The sequence below is a fragment of the Mandrillus leucophaeus genome, unplaced genomic scaffold, assembly GCF_000951045.1.
Source record: "Mandrillus leucophaeus isolate KB7577 unplaced genomic scaffold, Mleu.le_1.0 Scaffold57, whole genome shotgun sequence".
Taxonomy (NCBI): domain Eukaryota; kingdom Metazoa; phylum Chordata; class Mammalia; order Primates; family Cercopithecidae; genus Mandrillus; species Mandrillus leucophaeus.
In genome coordinates this window covers 4619012-4644508 of record NW_012106141.1, presented here as the reverse complement: position 1 = coordinate 4644508, position 25497 = coordinate 4619012, and the positions used below count along the sequence as shown (strand labels likewise).

The following is a 25497-nucleotide window of genomic DNA, read 5'->3' as shown; positions in this document are numbered from 1 at the left end:
GCTAGTTTTTTGTATTTTTAGTAGAGACGGGGTTTCACCGTGTTAGCCAGGATGGTCTCGATCTCCTGACCTCGTGATCCGCCTGTCTCGGCCTCCCAAAGTGCTGGGATTACAGGCTTGAGCCACCGTGCCCGGCCGAGTATTAGGTAAATGTCAAAGAATTATGTGGCAGTTAATAGGAGGGCAGTGAAAGAATTCCTCTGTTGGAGAAGAGCAGGCAGCCAGATCCTAACCCCCACTTTAGCCAGAGCAGAGCTTTTATCTCTTCCATACATGAGGATTTCTTCTTTCTGGTTAACTGTGCGAAGCCATAAAATTTCTGTAAACTCTTTACTAGTAAGTTGGATATTACATCTATAAAATAAGCATCTGCTACCTATTTATATCTCATGGGAGATTAATCAATGTCCATGTGGGAATATTCTGTGTGGCTTTGCCATAAAAAAGGTACGAGAATATTATTTTTATGAGACTCAGGCAACTCCCAAATTCCTTCTGAATGCCTTTCCTACTCAAAATCTATGTAAACTGCAAGATAGGGCTACAGGCCTGAAAAGAGAGGTCGTTATTATTCCATTTTGGAGCCTGTAAGCATGAATAATTTAAGGGTCATAACTGTAAAGGAACAAATGTCAAAAACAAATTGACAACTATTCTTTGAGCAAAGTATGGTTCATTTTCAAAAGGTCATTTTAGTAGTTTTCTCAAATAAGTTCTGAAATCTTAACTTCCCATTTTTACATTTCACACAAGCTCCAGGAAAACACATTTTAGTAAGTGTTAAGGGCACCATGTCCAGGGTAATTGATATTCAGCAAGTGTGTTACAGCCCAGGAGGAGCTGTGAAGAGCTGACCGTTTCCCATCCAGTGGGATGTCAGAGATCTGAATGCAGTGCTCTTCCTGCCGGCCGACTGTGCTGGAAACCGGGCTGTTCACTTGAAGGTGGCATTCATGCACTTGAGACATTCTGGATGAGCAGAAACTGGCTGTGACACAAACTTCTACTGAATAAAGTAGGGACAGATATAACTCATGCATTTACTTTTGTATGGCCTGGGGCAAGTTTTCTAGAATTATGTATTAGGCAGAGTATATCTCCCCGCTGTTAAAATGCAGTAATACCTCCAGCTGCAGTACTGCATCTTGGCCTCGCCATCTCCGATAGAGGTATGATGGCTCAGCACATCCCTGCACTGCCCTAAGTCCCAATGTAACCATGTGGAAGATGGGATAATAATAGTATCTATACCTCACTAGGCTGTTGTGAGAATTCAAGTGCACATGTAGGCCCAGAACACAGGAAGATTAAATAAGTAGCTATTATTATTTATATCCTACAAGTCCAAAAGTGGGCAATACCTTTGCCTGTGAACTAGTCCTCAGGCACCACATTCACATCCCAGTGAAATGGTTCTGTAGAAAGGGCACCGATGTGGGAGAAGCGTGGGCCCTAATCCCAGCTAGGGCTCTGACTGGGCATTTGATCTTGGTCAAGTCATTTACCTCTTTAGGCAAATTGAGGGGTTGGACCACATCAGTGTTTTTAACTGTCCATCAGAGCCCCAGGGCAGGATTCTGAGATCCTAACCCCCACTTTAGCCAGAGCAGAGCTTTTGTCTCTTCCATACATGAGGATTCCATATGAGATTTCACTTGAAAGAAAAGTTGTTACTGCTTATGAATAAAGTTTAAGAGCCATGGCATAAGGTGATCTATAACTTTTTAACTGCCAAAATGTATGGGTCGAAGTTCAATTCTCTCACAATTAAATTTTAGAAGTATATCAAATATACCAAAAAAATTGGAATGGGGGGAAAGTTGAAAGTCAGATTTCAATGAATTGCTCTACTTTTTCCTGCCAAGCTTGTAATAAAAAAAAGGACCAGTTAAAGAGTATTTCCCACCCTCCTTTCCTCCCTTTATTCCTTCTCTTCTCCTTTCTAATGAGAACGTAGATAATCTAATATATGCTGGAACTTGCACAGGGCACCAAGGATCCAGGAGTGAGCAAACCGACAGTTTCCTAAAAACTCAGAGGCTACTTAGGAGGAAAGGCAATAAACAAGTAGACAAATCAAGATTTTCAGACTGTGAAAAGGCATGCAGATGATGTCAGAAGGTGAAGTGAGAGAACACAGTGAGTGGCAGACTGATCTACTTAGGTAAGAGTGTCTGCGAAGGCCTTTAAGAAGATAAGCAACATGCAAATACCCAGGCCCGGCAGTTCCATATCCAATGATCCTGCCCTTCATTCAGCTGTTCACTCCCTTGGCCTTGCCTTAGATCTGGTCAACTGTGGCTACCTGTCATTTCTAATAAGCATGGGTGGGAGGAGAAGAGGGCAGGCTCAAGGCTAACAGGTGACCAGAGGTATCTCTCTCTTTTTTAAAGAACTTAGCCACTGAGCCCTTGAGATATTTTAATTTGCTTTTTCCTGTAGATCAGAAACTCTTAATGGAAAAATAATATTTCAACTCCTGGTTTTATATATACATATTTTAGTAGGTAATCTACTTACCCAGTTCAAAACCCACAAAGGATAAAAATATAGTGGCTGGGCTCTGGGGCCAGGATGCATGGGTTCAAATCCTAGCTTTGTGCCTCAGTAGTTGTGGGATGTTGGGCAAGTCATTTGAGAACTTTGTGCCTCAGTTTCCTCAGCTGTAACACATACACACACACATACACACATGCACACACACAGCTTCATCCTGGTGGTGGTGTGAGGGCTAAATGTAATGACTTGGTGTCTGGCATAAAGTAAGTGCTAAATGAATGGTGTCATGCAACAAGAACCCAGGAAGGGTTCCAGACTGCTCACAATCATACTTCCCTTCCCCTTTTGATGATATAAACTGGAAACTTGAGCCCATAATTTTTCTTCAACACTTTAGCAGAACAGATGGAAACACTATCTCAGCATACTGGTAAGTATGGACTCTCTTATGCCGCCTAAAACTAGACAATTAACAGGCCATTAACCAAATAGGAAACACTGTTTTTTGATGGTGTTAATTAACTACAAACCACTCAAGCATATCAGAAAATGGGAAGATGAGCAAATAGAAAATGCTCATTTTTGGAGGCATTAATCAACTACAAACCACCCAAGCATATGGGAAAAGGGCCAGGGGACAGCTGATAAAAATCCAAGGTGACAGGCAGAAGGGATGCTTGATCTGGGTAACACTGGCCAGCACATTTCTAAAATTCTCTGAATTTGCCCTCAATGGAAGTTCTGTTTACTTTCAACATAACTGAGCTCCTGCTGTCAGAACCGCGCTTGGCAACGGCGACTTTAAGACATCCTTCCAGCTGCTTCTCGCTAATATATACCTTGGGTGCCTTTGCTCAAGGACCACGCTCTCAGTTCCTGTGGCTTATTTAGGACACCTAACATAACACATTATTTGTTCCCTCACAGCAAGGTCTCCTCCTGACAGCCAAGATTCTATTTTTCTGTCATAAGTAATTATAAATGCACACCTCTAAAAAGATTCCCAATTTGAGGGACATAATCTATTTTAGATAGTAAATCACAGAGACATCTCCATCCCTTGGGCGGCCAAAACGTACAACTCAGATGTATGAGCTCTCACTCTGAATTCTCCATACCTGAAGAAAAATGCGATGCTCTACTTTTTTCCCTGGGGCAGTTAGGAAAAAAAAAAAAAAAAAACAACTGGCACTTTTTTTGGAGCAATTTATATTGGTTTCACTTCCATTTTTTTCAAAGCTTCAGATATAACATTTCCATCTTCAAAATTCAACCCAGAAAACTGTCTGAGAGAGTCCCACTCTGAGGTTATTTGTCACTCCAATTATGCACTTGAGATTTACCCCATGACTCTGCCATCTCAACTCCTCAGTTTTCACCAGAGATTCTCTTATGTTCCTCTACCACGCACACCTCACAGTCAAGTTCCCTGCTCACAACCAGAAACTAATGGTTCATCTTTATGGCTCACGCCAACCGAACACCTGGCAAATTTTCATTCCTGGTTCCTTCTGATTTTTATCTTACTAATACCTATCGTAGCTACGTGACAGCTTCTGCTTTAATGCAAAGGTTGTATCTCTGCATTCATGGAAACAGGTATCTGAGTGATAATTGAAATATCGTGTCTGCTGTATCATAATGCCAACAGCTGGTATTTGGTAGGCATTCTAAGTGCTTCATATATAGCACCTCGCTGAATCTTCACAAGGAACAATCGGGGGAGCACTATTATTCATATTATTTTATAGATGTAGTAATCAAAATTCATAAAGGTCACACAGTGGGAATTGGTAGCGCTGAAATTCAGATGAAGGTCAATTTGACATCCAAATTCTTATACCTTAAACTATATGTTGCCCTGGTATTAACCTTTAGAAGAACAAGGGTAATTTCTCTCATCTTCTTTTTAGTTGTAAAGAATCCATTATTCTAAAAAATGAGGTTCAGGTTACCTCATTTAGGGTGTGTAAGACTAAGTGATCAACATTTAATAAAAACAGTGGCATCTCAAAGTGATGGATTCTCTCTATTTATAGTAAATTATTTTTATTTTCTTGTGCATATCGTTTTTCATATTCCCACCTTGAACACTCAGACTTTCAGAGGAATCTGGACGCTGCTCAGCCGGCTGTTGACTGGGAGGAACAATTGGTGGGCTCAACATATTTAACCAGTCCCTAAAAAGAAAACAAAGTGAATGAGCATGTCTGGAGTTCCACATATAGATTTTATGTTTCCCATGGATTTTCAATTCCCTGGGGCTTCCACAAAGAAACACTTTTTCCTCCTTCATATTTCAGAAAGACAGATGTCCAGATATCAATATCCAGTTTTGTAAATTGGTTAATATGAAGTCAATCACTTAACTAGCCAGTTTGAGAAATACTTCAACTAAATGAATATTCCTCTCAAAGTTTGTTATTGTTGCCATTAAATTATAGCAGAATTCTTTTCACATAAGAAATTATTTCAGTAACTCAGAGGAAATGCAGCTGAGATGAAGCTCCTTATGAGCTTTGGGTAAGAAAGCCTGACAAAGTCACAAGCCACATGTCATGGATGGTCACACTCCACAAGGTGACTCAAAACTGAAGTCAGTCTTGGAGCTGCCATGGAACCCAGCAGTGGTGGGAGTCAGTCTCTCTTAACTTGGGGCTTTCAAGCAGTGAAGGGAAAAGAAGCAGGAAGTGAGGGCATTTTCCCCATCTCTTTACTTTCCTTCCTACTGCACTCTTTCCCGGTCTCTTGCTTCCTCTCGTAGATACCTGGGGTGTACTATTCAAGCTGGTGACATCCAGAAGGCTTGAATCACTGTATGTTCTACTTCAAGCCCTTCTCATCTCTAAACTTACTACTGAGCTTCATTAGAGGTAGGGAGCAGTTAGGAGGATGTAAAAGATTTTCCAATGTGAATTCTATTTCTTGCACTGCTATTAGTGCCCTATATCATTTACCTTATTCTTCTCAATAGGAGTATGTCTTTATAACTAAATAATTTCTTTCTGTATTTCCTATGGTATTAATCTACAATGGGAGACAGTCCTAACCAACAGCTAAGAGCTGATAAAAATCCAGGCCAATTCCAGCTCTGTGCTACTGCAGGCCAATTCCAGCTCTGTGCTTCCTATAGTAAGAACTTGGCCAAGTCACTTAGCATTGCTAAGCTTTATCTGTGAAAAGGAGATAATAATAGTGCTTCAGAGTTGAGTGTTAGGATTAAACAGAAAAAAATGGGAGAAAAACATTTGTTGTGAATATGGGTACAGAATTAGCACTCAATAAATTTCAGCTTTGACCGCTATCATCTTCATTATCAATGAAGCTCATGGTGTGGACCTACCTATAATGATAAATAAACGAAGGTAGAAACGGACTTTGTTGGAACGAAATCAGCAAAGGATGGTAGAATGATTACCAGTCTATACAGCAGATATTTTCCTTACAAACTATTTGCTCTTCCAGCATAAAAAGCATATTAATGTCAAAATTACCTAATTCCTACTTATAATATTTTACAACACTTTCAGTCACTACTCACCATAGCTATCACTAGATTATGGCTGGTGAAATAAGCAAGGTGAGCATGCTGTGTAATTGAATTTCATAATAACACATTAAGGGCATCAGAAAGGATTTGTCACAGACTTCCAAGCTAATGGGGCATTTTCTGATAAGCACTGTTTATTTAGGCTACTTAATTATAGCAGACCAAAAAATTTCTGCATTATAGGAAATTACAAGGTCATATACAAATTACCAGCCCAGTGACCTCATTACTCACTAAGGGTGATGAAGAACAGGGATGAACAGGAGAAAATAATGTTATCACATTATGACACCCCCGGTTACAAATCAGAAACTATATCATCGCAGTAGGAGCTACCCCAGTGGGGAAAGTGTAGGTGGAAGTTGTGTGAATGTTATGAAATGTAAGACACTTACTTCTTAGGTCAATAATTTGATCAATGTTTTTCCTTTTCAGCAGTAGCTATGAAAAGTACAGGGCACTTCTTTTTGTGATTAAAAAAATTTCAGATTTATAGAAAAGTTGCAAGAAGAGTATAAAGAACTACTGTATATCCTTCACCCAGTTTCCCCACCTTTAACATTTTATCATATTTGTTCTCTATCTCTTAATCTAGGTATCTACTGACCTACCTATATATCTATCTAAACAGGGGTCAGCAAACGATGGCCCATGGGCCAAGTCTGGCCCACTGTCTGTTTGTGTCTAGCTTGCAAACTAAGAATGGTTATTATGTTTTTAAACGGTTATTAAAAAAAGTAATGTTTCATGACAGATGAAAGTTATATAAGATTCAAAATTCGGTGTCCATAAATAAAAATGTATGGGAATACAGCCATACTCATTTGTTTACATTTTGTCTATGGTTGCTTTTGTGCTACAATGGCAGAGTTAAGTAATTTATTATCTGCTCCTTTACGAAAACATCTGATGATCCCTGACCTCTATAACTGTGCACTCATATTGGTTCCTCTAATACTAATCCAACACCACAGGTTCATTCTCATTTTTCTTCTTTCCATATTTGTAACCCCTTTCTGACAGTGAGGAAACTGGCCCTCAAGATATTTACTTACTTCCTGAATTACGGAAGTTACTGAAAGTAGCTTCAGAATTGCCAAGCAAAAACAAACAAGAAATACTCACCCTACACCTACTCTCTAGAGTTCTCGATTTGCTTACAGTTATTTTTCTTCTTTGGTCAAAACACCACATTCAAAACTGACTTTGGTTCTTTTTTTCTCCATCTTCAATGTGAACATATTAGTCATTCGAAATACAATGAAAGTCATCTGCTTCCTTTTATGTTACATTTTAGACTTTTTTTCCCATTCCTGTTGATTTGTATTACTTTTGTTGCTGTTGCTGATTACATACAACATTAACAATCAAAAGTCAGAACTACAGAAGGGCACATTTAGGGTAAGAGTCACATCCTCCTATCGATTCCAGTTTGTTCCTATCCTCTCATCACTTCTACTCTATTCCTACCCACCCCTCTAGAGGTAATAAATTTCATTAGTTCTAGTATTGCCTTTCTGTGCAAAAACTGAACAGATACATGTCTGTTTTTTATTCCCTTTCTTATGCAAAAGGTAGCATATTATAGTACTCTTTTGTACTTTTATATTTTTAGCTTATAATTTATCCTGGAAATCATTCCATACCAGTTCGTGGAGAGCTTTCTCTTTCTTTTTTTACAGCAGCATAATACACCACCCTATGGATGTACTATCATTTATTTCACCCTCTCCTGTGTTTGAGCATGTTTTCAATGTTTGGCAATGATTGCAATGAACACTTCCATGAATAACCTTGGGCATGTCTATTTTTGTATACTTAGAGGTAAATCCCAAAAAGGTAAATTTCTTAAAGTGGGATTCCTGGAACAAAAGGTAAATGCATACTTGGTTTTGTTAGATATTGGCAAATTCCCTTCACAAGGGTTGCACCTGTCTTAATTCTCACCAGCAATGTATGAGAATGCTGATATACCGAGAGTAACTTTAGAGGAATATGTTGTCAAGTATTTTAAAGCTTTCTGATCTGAGAGGTGGGAACTGATACTTTAAAGCAGGCTTGATTTGAATTTGTTCTCATTATAAGTGGAGTTGACTGTATTTTCATATATTTAAGGGCATTTATGTAATACACATATATACATACACACACACACACATATTTTTTTTTCCATGTGCCATATATATGCTTGTTCACATCTTTTGCCCTTTCTTCTATCAGATTTTTTATCCTTTCCTCACTTTATAATTTGTCTTTGTTTATGGTGGTTTTTCTTTGTGCCATACAAAAGGTTTTATTTGTATGTAGTCAAACGTATCAGTCATTTAAAAAAAATTGCCTCTGTATTTTGGGTCATAGTTATAAAGCCTTTCCCTACAACCAAGTTCTGTAGAAATGCACCCATGTTTTCTTCCAGTTACTTCAAATGGCTTCATTTTTCACATTTAGATTTCTGGTCCATTTTTGGTTTATTCTGGTATATTGTGTAAGTTTGTTCTGGTATAAGGTATATCTAATTTTACCTCTTTAAAATAACTAGAGAGTTCTTTTGACAAGTAATGTTGTTTTAACACAGATTTAGAAGATTTTATACAATTAAGAAATTTTTAATCAAAGAAACTAACTCATTTGTTTAGCTTTTTACTAAGTAAGCATTTACAAAGTATAATGTAAAAAGAAAGGTTTCTATTTTAACTAAAATATAAAAAACTTTGGACTAAACAAAATCAACCAGGATTTTTCTTAGCTTTAAAACCACTGTAAGTATCCCAAGAGGAGGCTGGAGTATGCAGCATTGCCCAGATTTATGTATCTAGAACTGCTACATCTTTTGGGACCACAGAACACACCTTGAGAAATGATGCTCCAAGTTATACCATTTCCCCACTCTGGTGGCATTATGTTTGTTTGTTTTGTTTTTCATTTTACTTTATATATGTTTAATAATTTTATTTTTTCAAGGCATTCTTTTTTGGTGACTTGATAGTAAGCAGAAATGTGCAGTCCAGCATCTATATCTTACATGTTTACATTTTTATACGTGATATTTAATGCTGGCCTATTGTCTTGATCCTTGATCAACTCCTTTAAACCTCCATGCTTTCCCCTACATAAGCAGCAAACATTCAAGGAATGGGGAGTTCTAGCTGAGGCTCCTTCACCACATGCCAGTCTTAGCTTTAGTTCTGAAGCATTTCTTTGGTCTGCTTCTTACCCAGCTACCTGTGCTCCAGAATCTACTCTTGCTTGTTGTTCCACCATTTCCATACTTGCCCCCTGGACTTGATACTCTGGTTGGTTTCCTCAGATCTGACTATAATCGTTTTATGCCATGGACTGACTCTATCTCCCTGTAATGAAAAGCCTCCAGTTCCTTTGGTAGATAAACATCCTTTCAGTCAGGCCTGCTCTCTGAGCACAAGCAGGAAGGAGCCTCTTCTTTCTCCTTCCTCTTGAGGACTCAGGTATGTCTCCCACCATTACCCTCCTCTTGAAACGGGAGGGACAGGGCTCCTAGGCACACCTGCACATATTGAGTACTGCTGCAAGAAGAGGTCCTTTATTCAAGAGTCAAGACCATGGATTTATATTAAATACACAAATAAAAATACTGAACAGATGAAGAATAAATACTATGTTGTGAATTTTTATAACGGCCAGATTGATTTAATACTAAAATCTTGGCCATAAAGGAATACCACATTGTGTTCATTCAACCTGCATGCTAGACGGTGGACATTGCCTGTGTAGGGCTGAATCAGACACCTTTAGAACTGAAGACAATGTCCTCAGTTAAGACAGACTATAGCTTCAGTTCTTTTGTCTAAAAACAAGATTGTGTTTACAAGACAATTTTACATACATTTACTTTATTAATGTGCTTCCTATAAGTATTTTGTATGTGTATACACACATATATACATCTACACACACACACACACAATGTATATATAAAACATTATATGAGAGCAAGTTAGCTTAATCATCCCTTTATGTATACAGTAAGCATTTATTGAACTGCTGTGTACCAGGCTGTGTGGGGATTTCAGGATAAATTACTCTTGGTTCCTACACTCAAAGAGTCATGGTCTGATGGAGGACATATTCTAGCCAAAAGAAAAAAAAAAAAAAACACACACACACACACACAAAAAAACACAAAACACAAAACATGAGTTATACCCATCCATTTGGTCCTGTGAAGGAATTTACTTGCAATAGAGCTATCTACAATTTTGTATACATTTAAATAATTATTTGTGGTAGTCATTATGTCAGAAATCTAAATTATTATATATCTTTCAATTACAGCACTGAGCTACCTGCTATCTTAAAGCTCTGGGTCATTTTCACTGGGGATCCTGTATTAGGAATTTAACTATTTGCAGCAATGTCTATCCATACTTTATGATACTTATCATTTGGTACCAGTGTACATTTCTTATTCACTGAAAGAAATTTAGATTTTAAAAATCTTTTATGGCCAGAGAACAGACTGGGGAGAGGACTAGGAGATAGCTCATTTTTTGGGGACAATTCATATTCATAGATTCCTATTAAACATTGGTGAAAATTGTTTCCCAAAAATATATACATAAATACCAAATTTTACTTTCAATTTCAGGAGGTCAGAGATAGTCTAAATCCCATATGTGAACCTCTGGGCTCCAAATAAAGAACTTCTGCATCATGGGATATCATGGAAATGGCATTTCAAGTAGTGAAAAATCCATGCTTTGCAAAGTTTTTCTGTAAAAGGCCAGATGGAAAATGTGTTAGTTCTATGAGCCATAAGATCTCTCTAACAACTATTTAACTCTGCTGTTGTACTGCAAAAGCAGGCATAAACAATCAGTTTATGAATGGGCATGGCTGGATTCTAATAAAGCCTTATTTATGAAAAAACAGGCAGTGGGCAGGATTTGGGCTTACAGGTTATAGTTCAATGACTCATGCCTTAGTGAAAGGAACTGTGAAGTAGACAATGCTTGAGGTTCTTATGAAAATTCCTGCTTTCTCCTAAATAGCTTTGAATCCACCTTTCTCACCATCTCCCCTTTTACCACCAAGGTCTAAGCAACTATCTTGGCTTGTGTTATCTGTAGCAAAAGCTCCTACCTGATCCCCTCATATTCACTCATCCTGGCTTCATTTCTCCTCTGTTCTCCACACTATAGCCAAAATTACTTGACAGTATGTCCGTCTCTTGTTTCAAAGTGTCTTCCCAGTGTCATTGGGAAGCCATCATCCTCAGCAGAAAGACCAGAACCCTTTCATTAGCCTTTGAGGCTTTGCATAGACTAGTCTCTACGTATTTTTCCAACCTCTTGTACAATATTCCCTCTCACTCCCTGTGCTCTGGCCACGCTGGGCTTCTCTCAGTTCCTGGAGTGGCCATGCTCCCTACCATCACCGGGTCTTTGCCCAGGCTGTGCCCCTTGTCTAGACCATGCTTTCTTCCCCTCTTTCTACTGACCCTTGGCCTGGTGAATTCATACCCAATCTTTGTATTTTGGCTAAAGAATCACACTCTTGGGAAATCTTCACTGACATCCCCTCTTCAATCTAGTTGAGTTCCTTTCACACCTTTTCTTAGAGCAACTGTGATTTTCTCGTTAAGAGCTCTTGTCTCAGCTCATAATTACAACCTCATTTGTTTGATCATTTGATGAATGTCATCCTCCCGATTAGGCTCTAGCTCCTAGCAGAGTTCCTGGCACAGAGTAGCTGCTCCCTCAATATTTACCAAATGTATGACTATTCAAATAGTCTCTTTCTTAGCCAAGAATACTGAGTGGTACTTGGTATTAAAAGTCTCCATAACAATAAAAAATGCTGCTGTTGTAACCTACTCTGCATTCTTCTTCCATCTTGCTCTTTCTCTGCTTGCTAAAAGCATGCTCTTGTTTCCTTACCATGTGCTCAATATACACACACAGGTCAGGGACACACACCTGCTTTTTTATAGCCAAGAAAGAAAAATTTAATTTTCTACTTCAGGAAGCAGAATGTTGATTCAGAAACATATTTACTAGCTTCAAAAAACTAAGAAAATATGTGTTCCTTTTTTAAAAAACTAAAACATACAGACAGTGTTCTCAATAGCATTTCTTCATAGAATTCATCTCCCACTTCAAGAAGAGATCTTAAAATATAAGTTGGGAACTCTTTTGCATATCTCTTTTTTTTTTCTTATTTTTAAAACTTTTTATAAAGACAGGGTCTTGCTATGTTTCCCAGCCTGAACTCTAACTCCTAGCTTCAAGCGATTCTCCCACCTCAGCCTCCCAAACTGTTGGGATTACAGGTGTGGGCCACCACGCCCTCTTTCATATATCTCTTAAGATGGGCTTGAATAAGTATTAAGATGCTGTTGTTTAATTTTGGTTTGTTTTCCTCAGAAGTCTCTAACCAGATTCTTAGCATTGAAGAAGAACCCCCATCGATGTTCTGAAACCCTTCCACAACACTCCCACCAAGTGAGTTATCTAATCTACGCTTGATTACCATCAGAAACTGTGTACCTACTGCTTTCAAATATCACATTTCATCTTCAAGTAGTTCTGCCTGTTCAAGAGTTTTTCCTCATGTTGAGGTAAAATCTGTTTTCTTTTTACTTGTACCCATTTCTCCCACCCTTATCCCTTATGGGTAAGGAACAATTCTAACCTTTTTAAAAGACACAGTAGAAGAGAGCTAAGGGACTGTTCAAGACTCCTTTCTCCCCCTTCTCCTTGGAATAGCCACCTCTAAACACATGGCTTTCTGGAGTAGATTGGTCCAGAGGTGGACACCCAACCTAATATGGGCCAATTGCTGTGCTTCCCTGAACTTCTCAAACTGGATCTGAAAAAGAGAGTCTCACAATGAAGATGGGAGCTGAACAAAGTGAAATTCAGATGCCACTGGTGATCCCATTTCCTGTCACATGGAGGAAGCCAGTCTGAAGAGAGAATGAGGAAGCTTAAAGTCTGGATTGTAGGGGAATGAAACAGTATTGGCACTACTGAATTAATTGGAAAACTAGGAAGAGAAAACCAGTTTGGGACGATGGAAGTGCTTGGTTTAGCACAAGGGGGAATCTGAGGTCTTGAAAGTTTTTCCATGTGGTGATGTGCTGGAAATATTTAGGGATACCTTACTAAGTCTTAGACTTAGCTCTTGAATATGTGTCTCCAAACCCATTGCCATTATCCTAGTCTGTGTTTCTAGCACCTCTCTCGTGGTCTTCCTCTAGCCCATCTGGACTCCATATAGTCCAAACCAGAGTAAGCTTTTCAAAATTTGTGTTTAGGGTAAAATCCCAAATTACCACATTGGTTTAAAGCCTTGCATAGCCTGGTTCTATTGCTCCAGCATTTTTTGTATCTTTCCCTTACAGTCACCACCACACTCCTCTCAGGTTTCACAGGAAAGCCACATCCTTAGTCTCTCTTCTTACAACAGCCTAGTTGACTCTCTTCATCCTCAGTCTTCAGCTTTCAGCTCAAATGTTACTTCAGAGAAGACTTGCTTGAATTCTAAGTCTACCACAAGTTCTCCCAGTCAATATCCCAGCAGGAAACATTTGGCATACTCACATTAGGATGATCTGGGGAGAATTTGAGGGAGGGCTTATTACAAAGGTAAGAACAGGCAGGGGATCCAAATGGGACCGTATGAATACCAGGGCTGTTCCACCCTTAGACCTTAAGGGAAAAGGAAGAGGCAGTGGCCAGACCCAGAAAGCAAAAGGTGTGGAGAGAGGGCCTTCTTGATGGGAGCTGTGACCCTGGGCCGAATTTTGCAGTAAGCCTGAATTAGCCCTACAGGGAGGGAGATGGGGAAGAGCACCCCTGACTTCCTTCTCCTTCCTTCTCTGATCTTCACTGGCTGAGTGTCTTCATTGGCTGAGAAGCCAGAGGACAAGGAAGTCCATTGATGTAGTTTATGTCTATCAGCCTCTCTGGACAGAGAGCAGCATGAAGGGTGGATATAGCAGGGCTGAGAGAAGATGTCTGGAAAGATACCATGGTTACTACACATCAGTCATCTCAGTGTGTAACGATCTGCCCATTTGTGTGACTGAGTCATGTCTGGCAGGTCATGTCTGACTTCTTCATATATTGAATTCTCAATAAATGTTTGCTGAATGAATGCTCATAGGAAGGCCAGGGCTAAAAGAGAAAGACATATAGATGAGAGCAAAAAGAAAAAGACATGTAGATGAGAGCAAAAAGATGGGAAAATGGATGAGTTCTCTGAGGAAGAACTTGTAAGGAGAAGGTCAGGAGAGCATGCTCTGAGAGTGGTGGGAGGAATAACAGGGGCTGAAAAGGCAGCTAGTTGAGAATGACATAAGAATTATGCTTGCCAGACATTTCTTCTCCCCTCCTAAAAGTGCTCCCAGAGGATGTATACGTTATCATGACATCTGGAATAGGATCACATCTCTTTCACAGCAAAAGGTGGGAAACACAATGCATAAACAAATACTACTGTGTTTTCATCTCACATCAATCCAGGTTTATATGGACATATGCAATAAACACTCATACAAATGGGAAATCATACTCTTTCTTCTGGTTTCTACAAAATCACCACTCCTGCCTATGTCTTTATTAGATAAATCCACAAAACAGAGAGGATCCAGCTTCCCACAAGTGCTCAGTGCTCTAAGAAATCACAAGCACCATCTTCTCTATGCTCTATTAAATATACTTTATATGTTCTCTGCAGAATGTCTTTCTATCTTTCCTGTATGCCAGTATTTTCCCTCAGGTTGAGAAAATATTAATGACAAAGCATCTTGGGACTATTTTCTAGACATTGAACTATTACATATGGTAGATAATTCAACTCTGGAGGCACAAATCCAGATATCAGGCATTGAATTCAGCAGTATGTGAACAGTAACATCCCATCTACTTGAGATAATATGAAAGAAAGCTGACCCTTTCCTTCCCTTCTATAGACTGTTATCATCATAGTTGCTTTATAATTTTACACTTAGTAGATGTTTATCGAGCCCCTGTGCTGTTGCAGACTTCATGCTGGGTACTGAGGAGTAAGACATAGTTCCTGCCTTTGAGGAATTTGGTCTACTGGGAACAGGTCACTAGACCAACATTTATAAGAGAGTGAAGTAAGTGTTCGATAGAGGTAAGCCCAAGGAACCTCTTATAGTCAGGAGAATAGTTCAGGGAAGGCTTTCTAGCAAAAGTCATGAAAGTGTTATTCGTGAAGGATGAGAATGAGGCAGCCAGATAGTGAAGAGATGGAAGAATATTCTATAAGGAACAGCATGAACTACAGTAGAAAGGTGTGAGAGAGACCTTGGGGTACTCCTAGCAACTGTAGTCAGTTGTTGAAGAAGCAGGATGCTTAGATGGCAAACTAAGGAATTCTTACCTTATTATGAAGGCGCTGGGGACCTACTGAAGGATTTTAAGATAGAAGAATCTTGGATTTGCATTTGAGAAAGCTCACAGTGGCAGTAGTGGGAGACTGAATTAATGAAGAATAAGAGAGGGACCAGGAAGGTCAGTTAGGAGCTTCTTGTTGTATACTTTAGGCAAAATAGAATAGTGTTATTTTGGGAATTTAGTACATAGGTGTTTGAAATCATTCTATGATAAAGACACATGCACACATATGTTTATTGTGGCACTATTAACAACAGCAAAGATTTGGAACCAACCCAAATGTTCATCAATGATAGATTGGATTAAGAAAATGTGGCACATATACACCACGGAATACTATGCAGCCATAAAAAAGCACGAGTTCATGTCCTTTGCAGGGACATGGATGAAGCTGGTAACCATCATTCTCAGCAAACTATCACAAGATCACAAAACCAAACACTGCATGTTCTCACTCATAAGTGGGAGTTGAACAATGAGAAAACATGGACACAGGGAGGGGAACATCACACACTGGGGCCTATCGGGGAGTGGGGGGCTAAGGGAGGGATAACATTAGGAGAAATACCTAATGTAGGTGACGGGTTGAAGGGTCCAGCAAACCACCATGGCATGTGTATACCTATGTAACAAACCTGCACGTTCTGCACATGTAACCCAGAACTTAAAAGTATAATTAAAAAAAACAAAAAGAAACAAAAAAACAAAAACAAACAGACAAACAAAAAGAAACATAGAACCTTCCCATTAACAATATCCATTTCCCAGTGTGTCAAAATAGCGTTATAAGGGGATCAGAACATGCTACCCCCAAATATGCCATATTAGCATATTGATTTTGAGCTAAAGACCATTGGGAAACAGTAGATGCAAGAAGAGCTCTCTGATCTTCTACTTTCTCCCTAAAAACAGGGCATAAATTTCCTCTGAGAAGGACATTCTTCCTGTACCAGGAGAGGAGAACATTCTTATCTCCAGAGATGGGGAGGTAACACTGAGATGAATCTCTACGAACAAATCTTACTAAAACAACCCCTGTCTTCCATTAGTTTTCCCCATACATTTCTTAATCACATCCCCACAATTTACCGCCCCTAGCCCAAACCCCTTTTCCTGTTGTCTTGTCACATCTCCACAATTTATCTCTCATTGTTATAATGGTATATAGTCTTCTGGGTCTAGCCCTTCTTTGAGTCTTAATTTCTTTTCTATGAAGACTTCCACGCACATGAAAAATTAAAATATTAACATCAAGTAAAATTTGCATGCTTTTCTCCTGTTAATTTTTCTTTTGTTAGTTTCACTCATGGGCCCCAGCCACAGAACCTAAGAAGGCAGAGAAAGTCTTTCCTCCCCTTCACAATGTACAGAAATTTCTAGAGAAGACATCTTGTTTTTGTCATTCTGTGAGAGTGGGGATCTTAAGTGATGGCAGTTTGCCTCAAGGGTCTTACACTCTAATAAGGAGTATTTTAGATTCTTTTTATGTGTCTCATAAATAGTTATTCAGTGTCTTTGTGCCCAACACTGTGTTGGATATGTAAGGATACTGAACAAATACAAGGCATGGTCCCAGAAAAGTAGACACATATATGAATGTATAGGTCAAAAGAAAAGAAATATAAATGTCCCCCAAAAAACACAAAAATGTTTGAGCTTGTATATCATTACAGCAATACAAATTAAAATAATGATATACTATTGATACATAGTAGCTTAGTAAAAATTCTAACATTTGATAAAATAGGGTAAAATTAAGGAGATGGGACACAAACAGCATAAACTGCCAGAAGTGTAAATTGGTGAACAGTTTGGTAATATCTATCAAAATTATCTTTTGACCAAGTAATTCCACTGCTAGAAATTAACTGTAAACACATACTTGCCTAACTTCATAAATATGTGCAAATGAAGATGTTTATTACGGCACTGTCTACAGTAACAAAGAGCTGGAAACCACCTAAATAAATGTCCATTACCAGGGAACTGACTGAATAAACTATGGTACATCCAAACAATGAAATAATATCTAGCAGCCAAAGTCGAATGTGGTCAATCTATCTGTACAAATTCAAAAAATTTAAAAAAGTTGTAGAAAAATACAGTCTTAACCTTTTTATACAGAAAAAATACATGTATAAAAATACATTTTCTAATATATGCGTAGAAAATTTCTGAAGAATGCCCAAGAAATTGTTAACCATAATCACATCTGACAGTAGAAACGCAGGGTTGGGCGTGGGAGGAGTAAGACTTATTTTTTACCTTCTGCTTTTCTACCCTGGTTGAATTTTTTTTACTCCTTTTTTTTTTTTTAAGCAGTCTCTCACTTTAGGAGCTTCTAATTGGATGAGATCTACAAGAAAACCCTTCTGAAATATAGCTTCAAAATATCTTTATAAAGTATTTTAGGTGACAAGTGCTTATGAAACATAGGTGTTAGATTGGCCCCTTGACCAACTAAGAAGGAGAGAGTGAAATGGGTTTTCTTCCTCATACTCACTTGCATGGTCTAAATTGATCCTAGCAGCTTTCACCATTAAAAACATGAATTTGGCCACGTGCAGTGGCTCATGCCTGTAATCCCAGCACTTTGGGAGGCTGAGGCTGGAGGATCACTTATGCCCTGGAGTTCGAGACCATGGGTAGAATAGTGAGAACTCAACTTTAACAGAGAAGGAAAAAAAAAAAAAAAAAAAAAGAAGAAAAGAAAAAAAAAAAAAAAAAAAAACAAGGAAAAGAAAAGAAAAAAGAAAAAAAAGTAGTCCCTACTTGGGCTACTTGGGAGGCTAAAGTGGGAGAACTGCTTGAGCCTGCAGGGTCGAGGCTACAGTGAGCTACAATTGTGCCACTACACTCCAGCTTGGGTGACAGAATGAGACCTGATCTCAAAAATAAATACTTTTTTAAAAAAGTAAACTCCAATAATGAAAGCTAAACATTTTAGGTCTTTGCAAATATTGTTCATGGTCCTGGAAATTGTCAAGTTTTCATTTGTATAAACAACAGTTGCTTTATCTAATGCTATAATATGACTAAAACAAGTAGGTGCTAACTTTTTAATTTAATTTAATTTTTAAAAACACATCATTCAAGAGCCTGATTTATTTAAAAAAAATGGTTCCTGTGCTGCTATTTGCAATGTCAGGTCTGTCTATTCAGTGATATAACTTGACAGAGAATGGTTACAATGGCAAAGTTGGAAGATGCTCTAGAATAGAGAGGCAGCCTAGCTAAAATCTCAGAGGAAACTCATAGACTTTTTCCATTTTAGGAAATATATTTACATGAGTTTGGGAAAAGTTTAATATTATGTTTTAATTTTCCTTTCAAATAATTTTTTTCTTTTTTTAGTTGCTGGAGAAAGAAAGGTCTAAACCTCATGGAAAACTGTATAGTGACTCACTTATCTTTTACCTTTCATTGGAGGGGAATCATTTCAGGGGTGAAAATTCTCAAGGAAGTCAGTTTATCTGCTCAAAACAGAAAAAACTAATCAAGCATTGTCTGATTAATTACAGACACTTGAAAAAAAAGTTATCAAGGCCTACAGCTGTAATCAATTTAATCAACATGCAAAGAGCCAATCTATGGTTTTCTTGATTAACAAAGCTGAATGTTAAATAGCAAAGTGTGACATTGTAGTGCCATTAGCTCGAGCTACAAATTGAGTATTTTCCCTAAATATTCAAAATCAGGTCAGGATAAAGTGAACATTGTTTTATACTTTATTTCTTATGATGAGGACCGTGGGTGTGAACATTTTAATTCTTCCCCTTGATATTCCCATGCAGGAAAAATACATTTTATTTAAGTAGTAGAAATGGGTAGTAACTTCAAAATGCTTGCATAAAGGCACACACAAAAAATCAACTACCTGGAAAGATCACACAATAAAATAGAAGCACAAGAAAGTGATGTGAGATTTCTCAGTTTAGTGTCATCCTAGTTGGTTATGGAATTCATCAGGAAAAGACATGCCAGACACAAAGAGATGAAATGTCCTTATCAGATTTTTAAGATGTGAATGTGAAGTGCATCTATATAGTGTCTGATGAGCAAATCAGAAAATTCAATCTGCTTATTTTATTTGCATAAAGTCAATTTAAATGTCAAAATATCTAACACAAGACTAGTTTATTAATGGTGTGTTTCTCACTCTTAAAAATCACAGTTTTAGCTATAAAGTGATGGCTATATTTTGTGTAGCCAAACACTGTCTGGAGTTTTATCTGTTAAAACAGCAATTCTCAATCTTTTGAGGGTAAAGATCCATTCTTTTTTGTTCTTAAAATTTGGTAAAAGCACAAATAAATACTTGCTAACTAGTGTAAACCCAGACAATCTGAGACAGGTCTCAGTTAACTTAGAAGGTTTATGTTGCCAAGGTTGAGGATGTATGCCCATGACACAGCCTCAGGAAGTCCTGACGATGTGTTCCCAAGGTGGTCGGGGCACAGCTTGGTTTTATACATTTTAGGGCGACATGAGACACCAATCAATACGAGTAAGATGTATGTTGGTTCTGTCCAGAAAGGCGAGGACAACTTGAAGCAAGGAGGGGTGCTTTCAGGTCACAGGTAGGTGAGAGACAAATGGTTGCATTCTTTTGAGTTTCTGATAAGCTTTTCCAAAGTAGACAATCAGAATATGCATGTGTTTCAGTGAGCAGAGGGATGACTCTGAATAGAATGAGGCAGGTTTGCCCTAAGAAGTTTCCAGCTTGAATTTTCCTTAGTGATTTTGGGGGCTCAAGATATTTTCCTTTCACACTAGTGTGACTGCAACACACTAGTTAGCAAGTATTTATTTGCTAACTAACTACCACGAATAGTTTCATTATGAAAATATGTATATAACTCACCTAAAAATAAATGGGAAAGAATTCAAGTTGATCTTAATACTATTCATATTTACATATGTTTTCTTAAAGGGAAGTGGAAGGGAAGTAGAAAGAGAAGGGTATACATGGTATATAGTAGTCACTCAATAAATACTTATGAACTGTTAAAGCCTACTTGCTAGTTATATATTATGGCAACTATAATTTTGGTCAGTCTAACATACTTTTCCTCTCCCTTTTCTTTTTTTCCTGAGATGGAGTTTTGCTCTTGTTGCCCAGGCTGGAGTGCAATGGCGCGATCTCGCCTCACCGCAACCTCCGCCTCCTGGGTTCAAGTGATTCTCCTGCCTCAGTCTCCTGAGTAGCTGGGATTACAGGCATGCGCCAGCATGCCTGGCTAATTTTGCATTTTTAGTAGAGATGGGGTTTCTCCATGTTGGTCAGGCTGGTCTTGAACTCCTGACCTCAGGTGATCCGCCTGCCTCGGCCTCCCAAAGTACTGGGATTACAGACGTGAGCCACTGCTCCCGGCCTTCCTCTCCCTTTTCTGAGAACTTAGCACTTTTTTCCTATGAGCAACTCATTTCATGTGGTTTGAGGGGCTAAGCCTCCCTTAACTCCCAATATGGGGGTGAGCATGAGACCCAAGCTGGGCAACAGTCCACTCTTGGAATTTTGCTGGTTTTATAAGTAGTGAGCATAATGCTGTGGGAGGCCAGAATATGCCACTCCCAAATATGCCTTTTTAGCACAGAGATTGTTGAGCTAAAGACAGTTATGAAGACACAGATGCAAGAAAACTCTCTGTCCTCTATTTGCCTAAAAGTAGGAGATAGATTAATAAAGATAAAAGGTATATTGGTCCCTCTTCTACCAGGGAGGACAAAGGTTAACCACAGAAGACAACGTGAGACCCTTATAGGCCTGAAGATGGCACCAGAGGAATCGACATGAACAAGCTTGACTCACTGGCCTTTATCTGCCATTTATTTGCCTTCCTACAAATTGCTGCCCTTAGAGACTTAAACCCTTTTCCTTTATCTTGTCACTTCTTTAAAAATTTACTGTTCTTGTTGAAGATAATATATAAGCTAGAATTCAAAGCCACTTCTTTGAGACCTACTCATTTTCCCAGTATCTAGTATGTATTACATACATATTTGAAAATATACATGCTAATTAACTGTTTTTCTCCTGGGAATCTGTTTTATGTTACAAGAGTTCATTCCAACTAAGAACTTATGAGGACTGAGGGAAAAAATTATTTTTCCTCTGTTACAATGCAAACAGGAACTGTGTAGAGGCCTGGTTAGAAAAAAGGCAACAGAAAGAACAGTAAAGAGATGAAGAGACAGTCCTTTCACCATTTGAGGTCTGGGATTCAATCTTGCCTGCAGATCAACCTCTGGACTCATCTACTGTGGGAGTGTGAAAGGAAAACAAATCTTGGGACCCCCAAATCACTAAGCCAAAGGGAAGAGCCAACCTCGGAACTGCTTAGGGCAAATCTGGCTCCCATTCTATTCCTAAGAAAGAGAGCTACTAAGATTAAAAACAAACAAACAAAAAACAACAACAACAAAAAACACTAGTTACATACCTCCCTCACAAAGAATTTCCTTGTGGATAAAGAACAGACAGAACTCAAAGTCATTCCTCTGTTCACTGAGATGAATGCATATCTAATTGCTTCCTTTGGAAAGGTTCATCAGAGACTCAAAAGAATGCAACCATTTGTCTCTTACCTACTTATGACCTGGAAGCCCCCTCCCTGCTTTGAGTTGTCTTTCCTTTTTGGACGCAGCCAATGTACATCTTACATGTATTGACTGATGTCTCAAGTCTCTCTAAAATGTACACAACCAAGCTATGCCCCGAACACCTTGGGCACACGTTGTCAGGACCTCCTGAGGCTGTGTCACAGGCGTGCATCATTAACTTTGGCAAAATAAACTTCCTAAATTGACTGAGACCTGTTTCAGATATTTGGGTTCCACAGGAGCCTATAAACGTGTGATTTGTAACTAACAGGCTCCTCACTCATGTCAAAGTGTGCACAAGTGAATGATATCTATTGAATATATTTTCCCAACAGAAAAACAAAGGCTAAGAAAAACTGTATGAATTTACAATATTTCTCAAGAGGTCCTTTAGAATCTCTACATTTCTATAGGACATACTTAAATATTATCTTGTTCTGGGAGTCTGGAGTGGCTTCCTAATGTGGGGAAAAAGTAAGTGGGAGGCCCCCACTGGTCCATAATCCTGCCACAGACTCCTATAATCCTAGCCACACTAAGTCCTAAGGAGCTGCAGCATGGTGCCATTTCGAGAGCGTTACCCTCACTGAACTGTGTCCTACTCTGCCACTGGGGCTGAGGTGCCACAGGTAGTAATCCCATATTCTGCCTCTAGCAGAGGTGTGGTTGTGAATTTTCATGTGCCCCAAGGACAAATTCCACTGCTCATGACCTAGACTGCTGCTGCTACAGGTTTCCCAGCTGCCATCCTAATGGCTGCTTCCAGAGAAAGCAACCCCAGCCTGCTGAGTAGTAGGACCAAAATGCAGCTACAGCCACCCCGACCTGCGCATTTTGCCAGTGGCCTGAGGATCACCTAGTCCTTGTCCACCACAGTCAAGCGCCTGCATGCATCACTGTGGAGGGCCTGAGGACAGATCTTCCCAGCCTGGCTTTACACTCCCAGGTACCTGAGCACACTGTCTAGGAGGGCCGGGAATTATCCAGCCCAGTCCATCACTAGAGGAATGTGGGTACTCCTCTTGGGGTGTGAGGTGGGGCCTTCTCTACCTGCGGCTACCATAACAGCTGGCACCTACCTGCATGCCACCTGCAGATATGGGGAATGACTCTGGCTCAACCCCTTGAAGCTACTGCCAACACCAGTGTGGACCACTTGGGTCCCAGAGAGTTGTTCTACCACTGCTACTACCATCACCTATGCCACAGTCACTGCCCAGGAACTTGAGAACCTGCACACCCACCTGATCCCCTGCTTCTATTTCTGGCACCCAAGTAAGCCACTTAGAGGCCCAAGAATTGGCCTGCCTGGAACTACTAACACAGGATCCAGTGTATGCTGCTCTGGGGCCCAAGTACAGGCATGGTCAGCCTACTGCTGCCACCATTGAGGTCTGGTGACTGGCTCACCTGGCATCCCAGTTCCTAGCAAAACTTCACTAAGGCTTCACTAACAAACATACCTTAAGCCACTGAGTAAATAATAGACACCACTGACACTGTTTATAGCCAAAGATATCATACAGGGACTACACTACAGCATGCACCCAGAATCAAAACCAAGTGTCCTACCCAACCAACACCAAAGATACATCTTCAGGAAAAATTTCTCCCCAATAAAAACACGTTCAAATAATTGGAAAAAGTGACAGTTACACCAGATGGGCAGATAATCAATGTTAGGATCCAGGAAACATAAAAAAGTAAAGAAATATGACAACTCCATAGGAACACAATAATAATTCAGCAACAGATCACAATCAAAAAGAAATTCATAAAGTCCTGGAAACAGAATTCAAAATACTGATATAAAGATGCTTAATGAGATACAAGAGAATTCTGAAAAGCAATACAAAAATGTCAGAAAAACAATTCAGGATATAAGTGAGAAATTTACCAAAGAGACAGATATCATAAAAAACAACCAAACACATATAAACTAAAAATAAAGGGAAGGAAAAGGATATTCCATGCAAATGGAAACAAAAGGTGAGCAGGAGTAACTATGCTTATATCAAATAGAATAGACTTTAAGCAAAATACTAAAAGAAGACAAACAAGGTCACTGTAATGGTAAAAGGATCAATTCAGCTAGAGGATATAACCATCTAAACATCTGCGCACCCAATATCAGAGCACACAGATATATAAAGCAAATATTATCAGAGCAAAAATTCTGGAACTAAAAAATCCACTGAATGAAATAGAAAATACATTTGAAAGCTTCAGCAACACACTAGATCAAGCAGAAGAATCTCAGAACTGAAAGATAGCTATTTTGAAATAACCAAGTCTGACAAAAATAAAAAAGAATAAAAAAGGAGGAAAACATTCACGACTTATAGGACACCATAAAGTGACCAAATATTTGAATTTTGGGTGTCCCAGAAGGTGAAGAGAAAACGAAAGGGTTAGAAAAATCTATTTAGCAAAATGATAATGGAAAAATTCCAAATTCTAGCAAGAGATTCAGATATCCAGATACAAGTTCAGAGATCCCCAAACAGATACAATTCAAAAAGTTCTCGCCCGGCACATTATAGTCAAAAATGTCAAAAATAAAAAACAAAGAGAGAATTATAAAACCAGCAAGATAAATGCATCTAGTCATTTATAAGGGAACCCTTATCAGACTAACAGTGGATTTCTCAGCAGAAACTTTACAGACCAGGAGAGAATGGGATGATATATTCAAAGAGTTGAAAGATTTAAAAAAACTGTCAGCCAAGGATACTATATCCAGCAAAATATCCTCCATAAATGAGAGAAGTAAAATCTTTCCCAGACAAGCAAAAGCTGAGGGAATTTGTCACCACTACACCAGCCCTACAAGCAATGCTTAAGGAAGTCTCACACCTGGAAGTGAAAGAACAATTACTATTGTCATGAAAACACACAAAAATATAAAAAGCACTGGTAGGGTAAACAAATAAGATAAAATGTTATGATTACAGAATATCACCAAGCCACAATGGTAAATAGTAACAGCAAAATAAAGGAACAAAGGATATGTAAAACAATGGGAAATCAAATAATGAAATAAGAGAAATAAGCCCACATGTGTCAGTAATAACCTTGAATGTGAATGAATTAATCTTTCCATTTAAAAGATATAGACTGGTTGAATGAATAAAAAACAAGATTCAAGTATATGCTTCCCACAAGAATCTCATCTGTAAAGAAACATATAGACTGAAAATAAAGGGATGAAAAAGGATATTCCACACAAACGGAAGCCAAAAGTAAGCAGGATTAGCTATGGTTATATCACACAGAACAGATTTTAAGTTAAAAACACTAAAAAGAGGCCAGGTGCGGTGGCTCAAGCCTGTAATCCCAGTACTTTGGGAGGCCGAGATGGGCGGATCACGAGGTCAGGAGATCGAGACCATCCTGGCTAACACGGTGAAACCCCGTCTCTACTAAAAAAAAATACAAAAA

The 25497-nt window shown here is 38.8% G+C and overlaps 1 protein-coding gene across 2 annotated transcripts in view; it reads right to left on the bottom strand.

Annotated features, from left to right (window-relative positions):
- LOC105552655 (chromosome unknown open reading frame, human C3orf67) overlaps nt 1-25497 on the bottom strand; it is a 323025-nt gene that overhangs the window by 7440 nt on the left and 290088 nt on the right. For both annotated transcript variants that reach the window (XM_011998358.1, XM_011998359.1), the window contains one exon: nt 4585-4679. In XM_011998358.1, coding sequence (XP_011853748.1) covers nt 4585-4679 — 95 coding nt within the window. The remainder of the gene's footprint in view (nt 1-4584; nt 4680-25497) is intronic.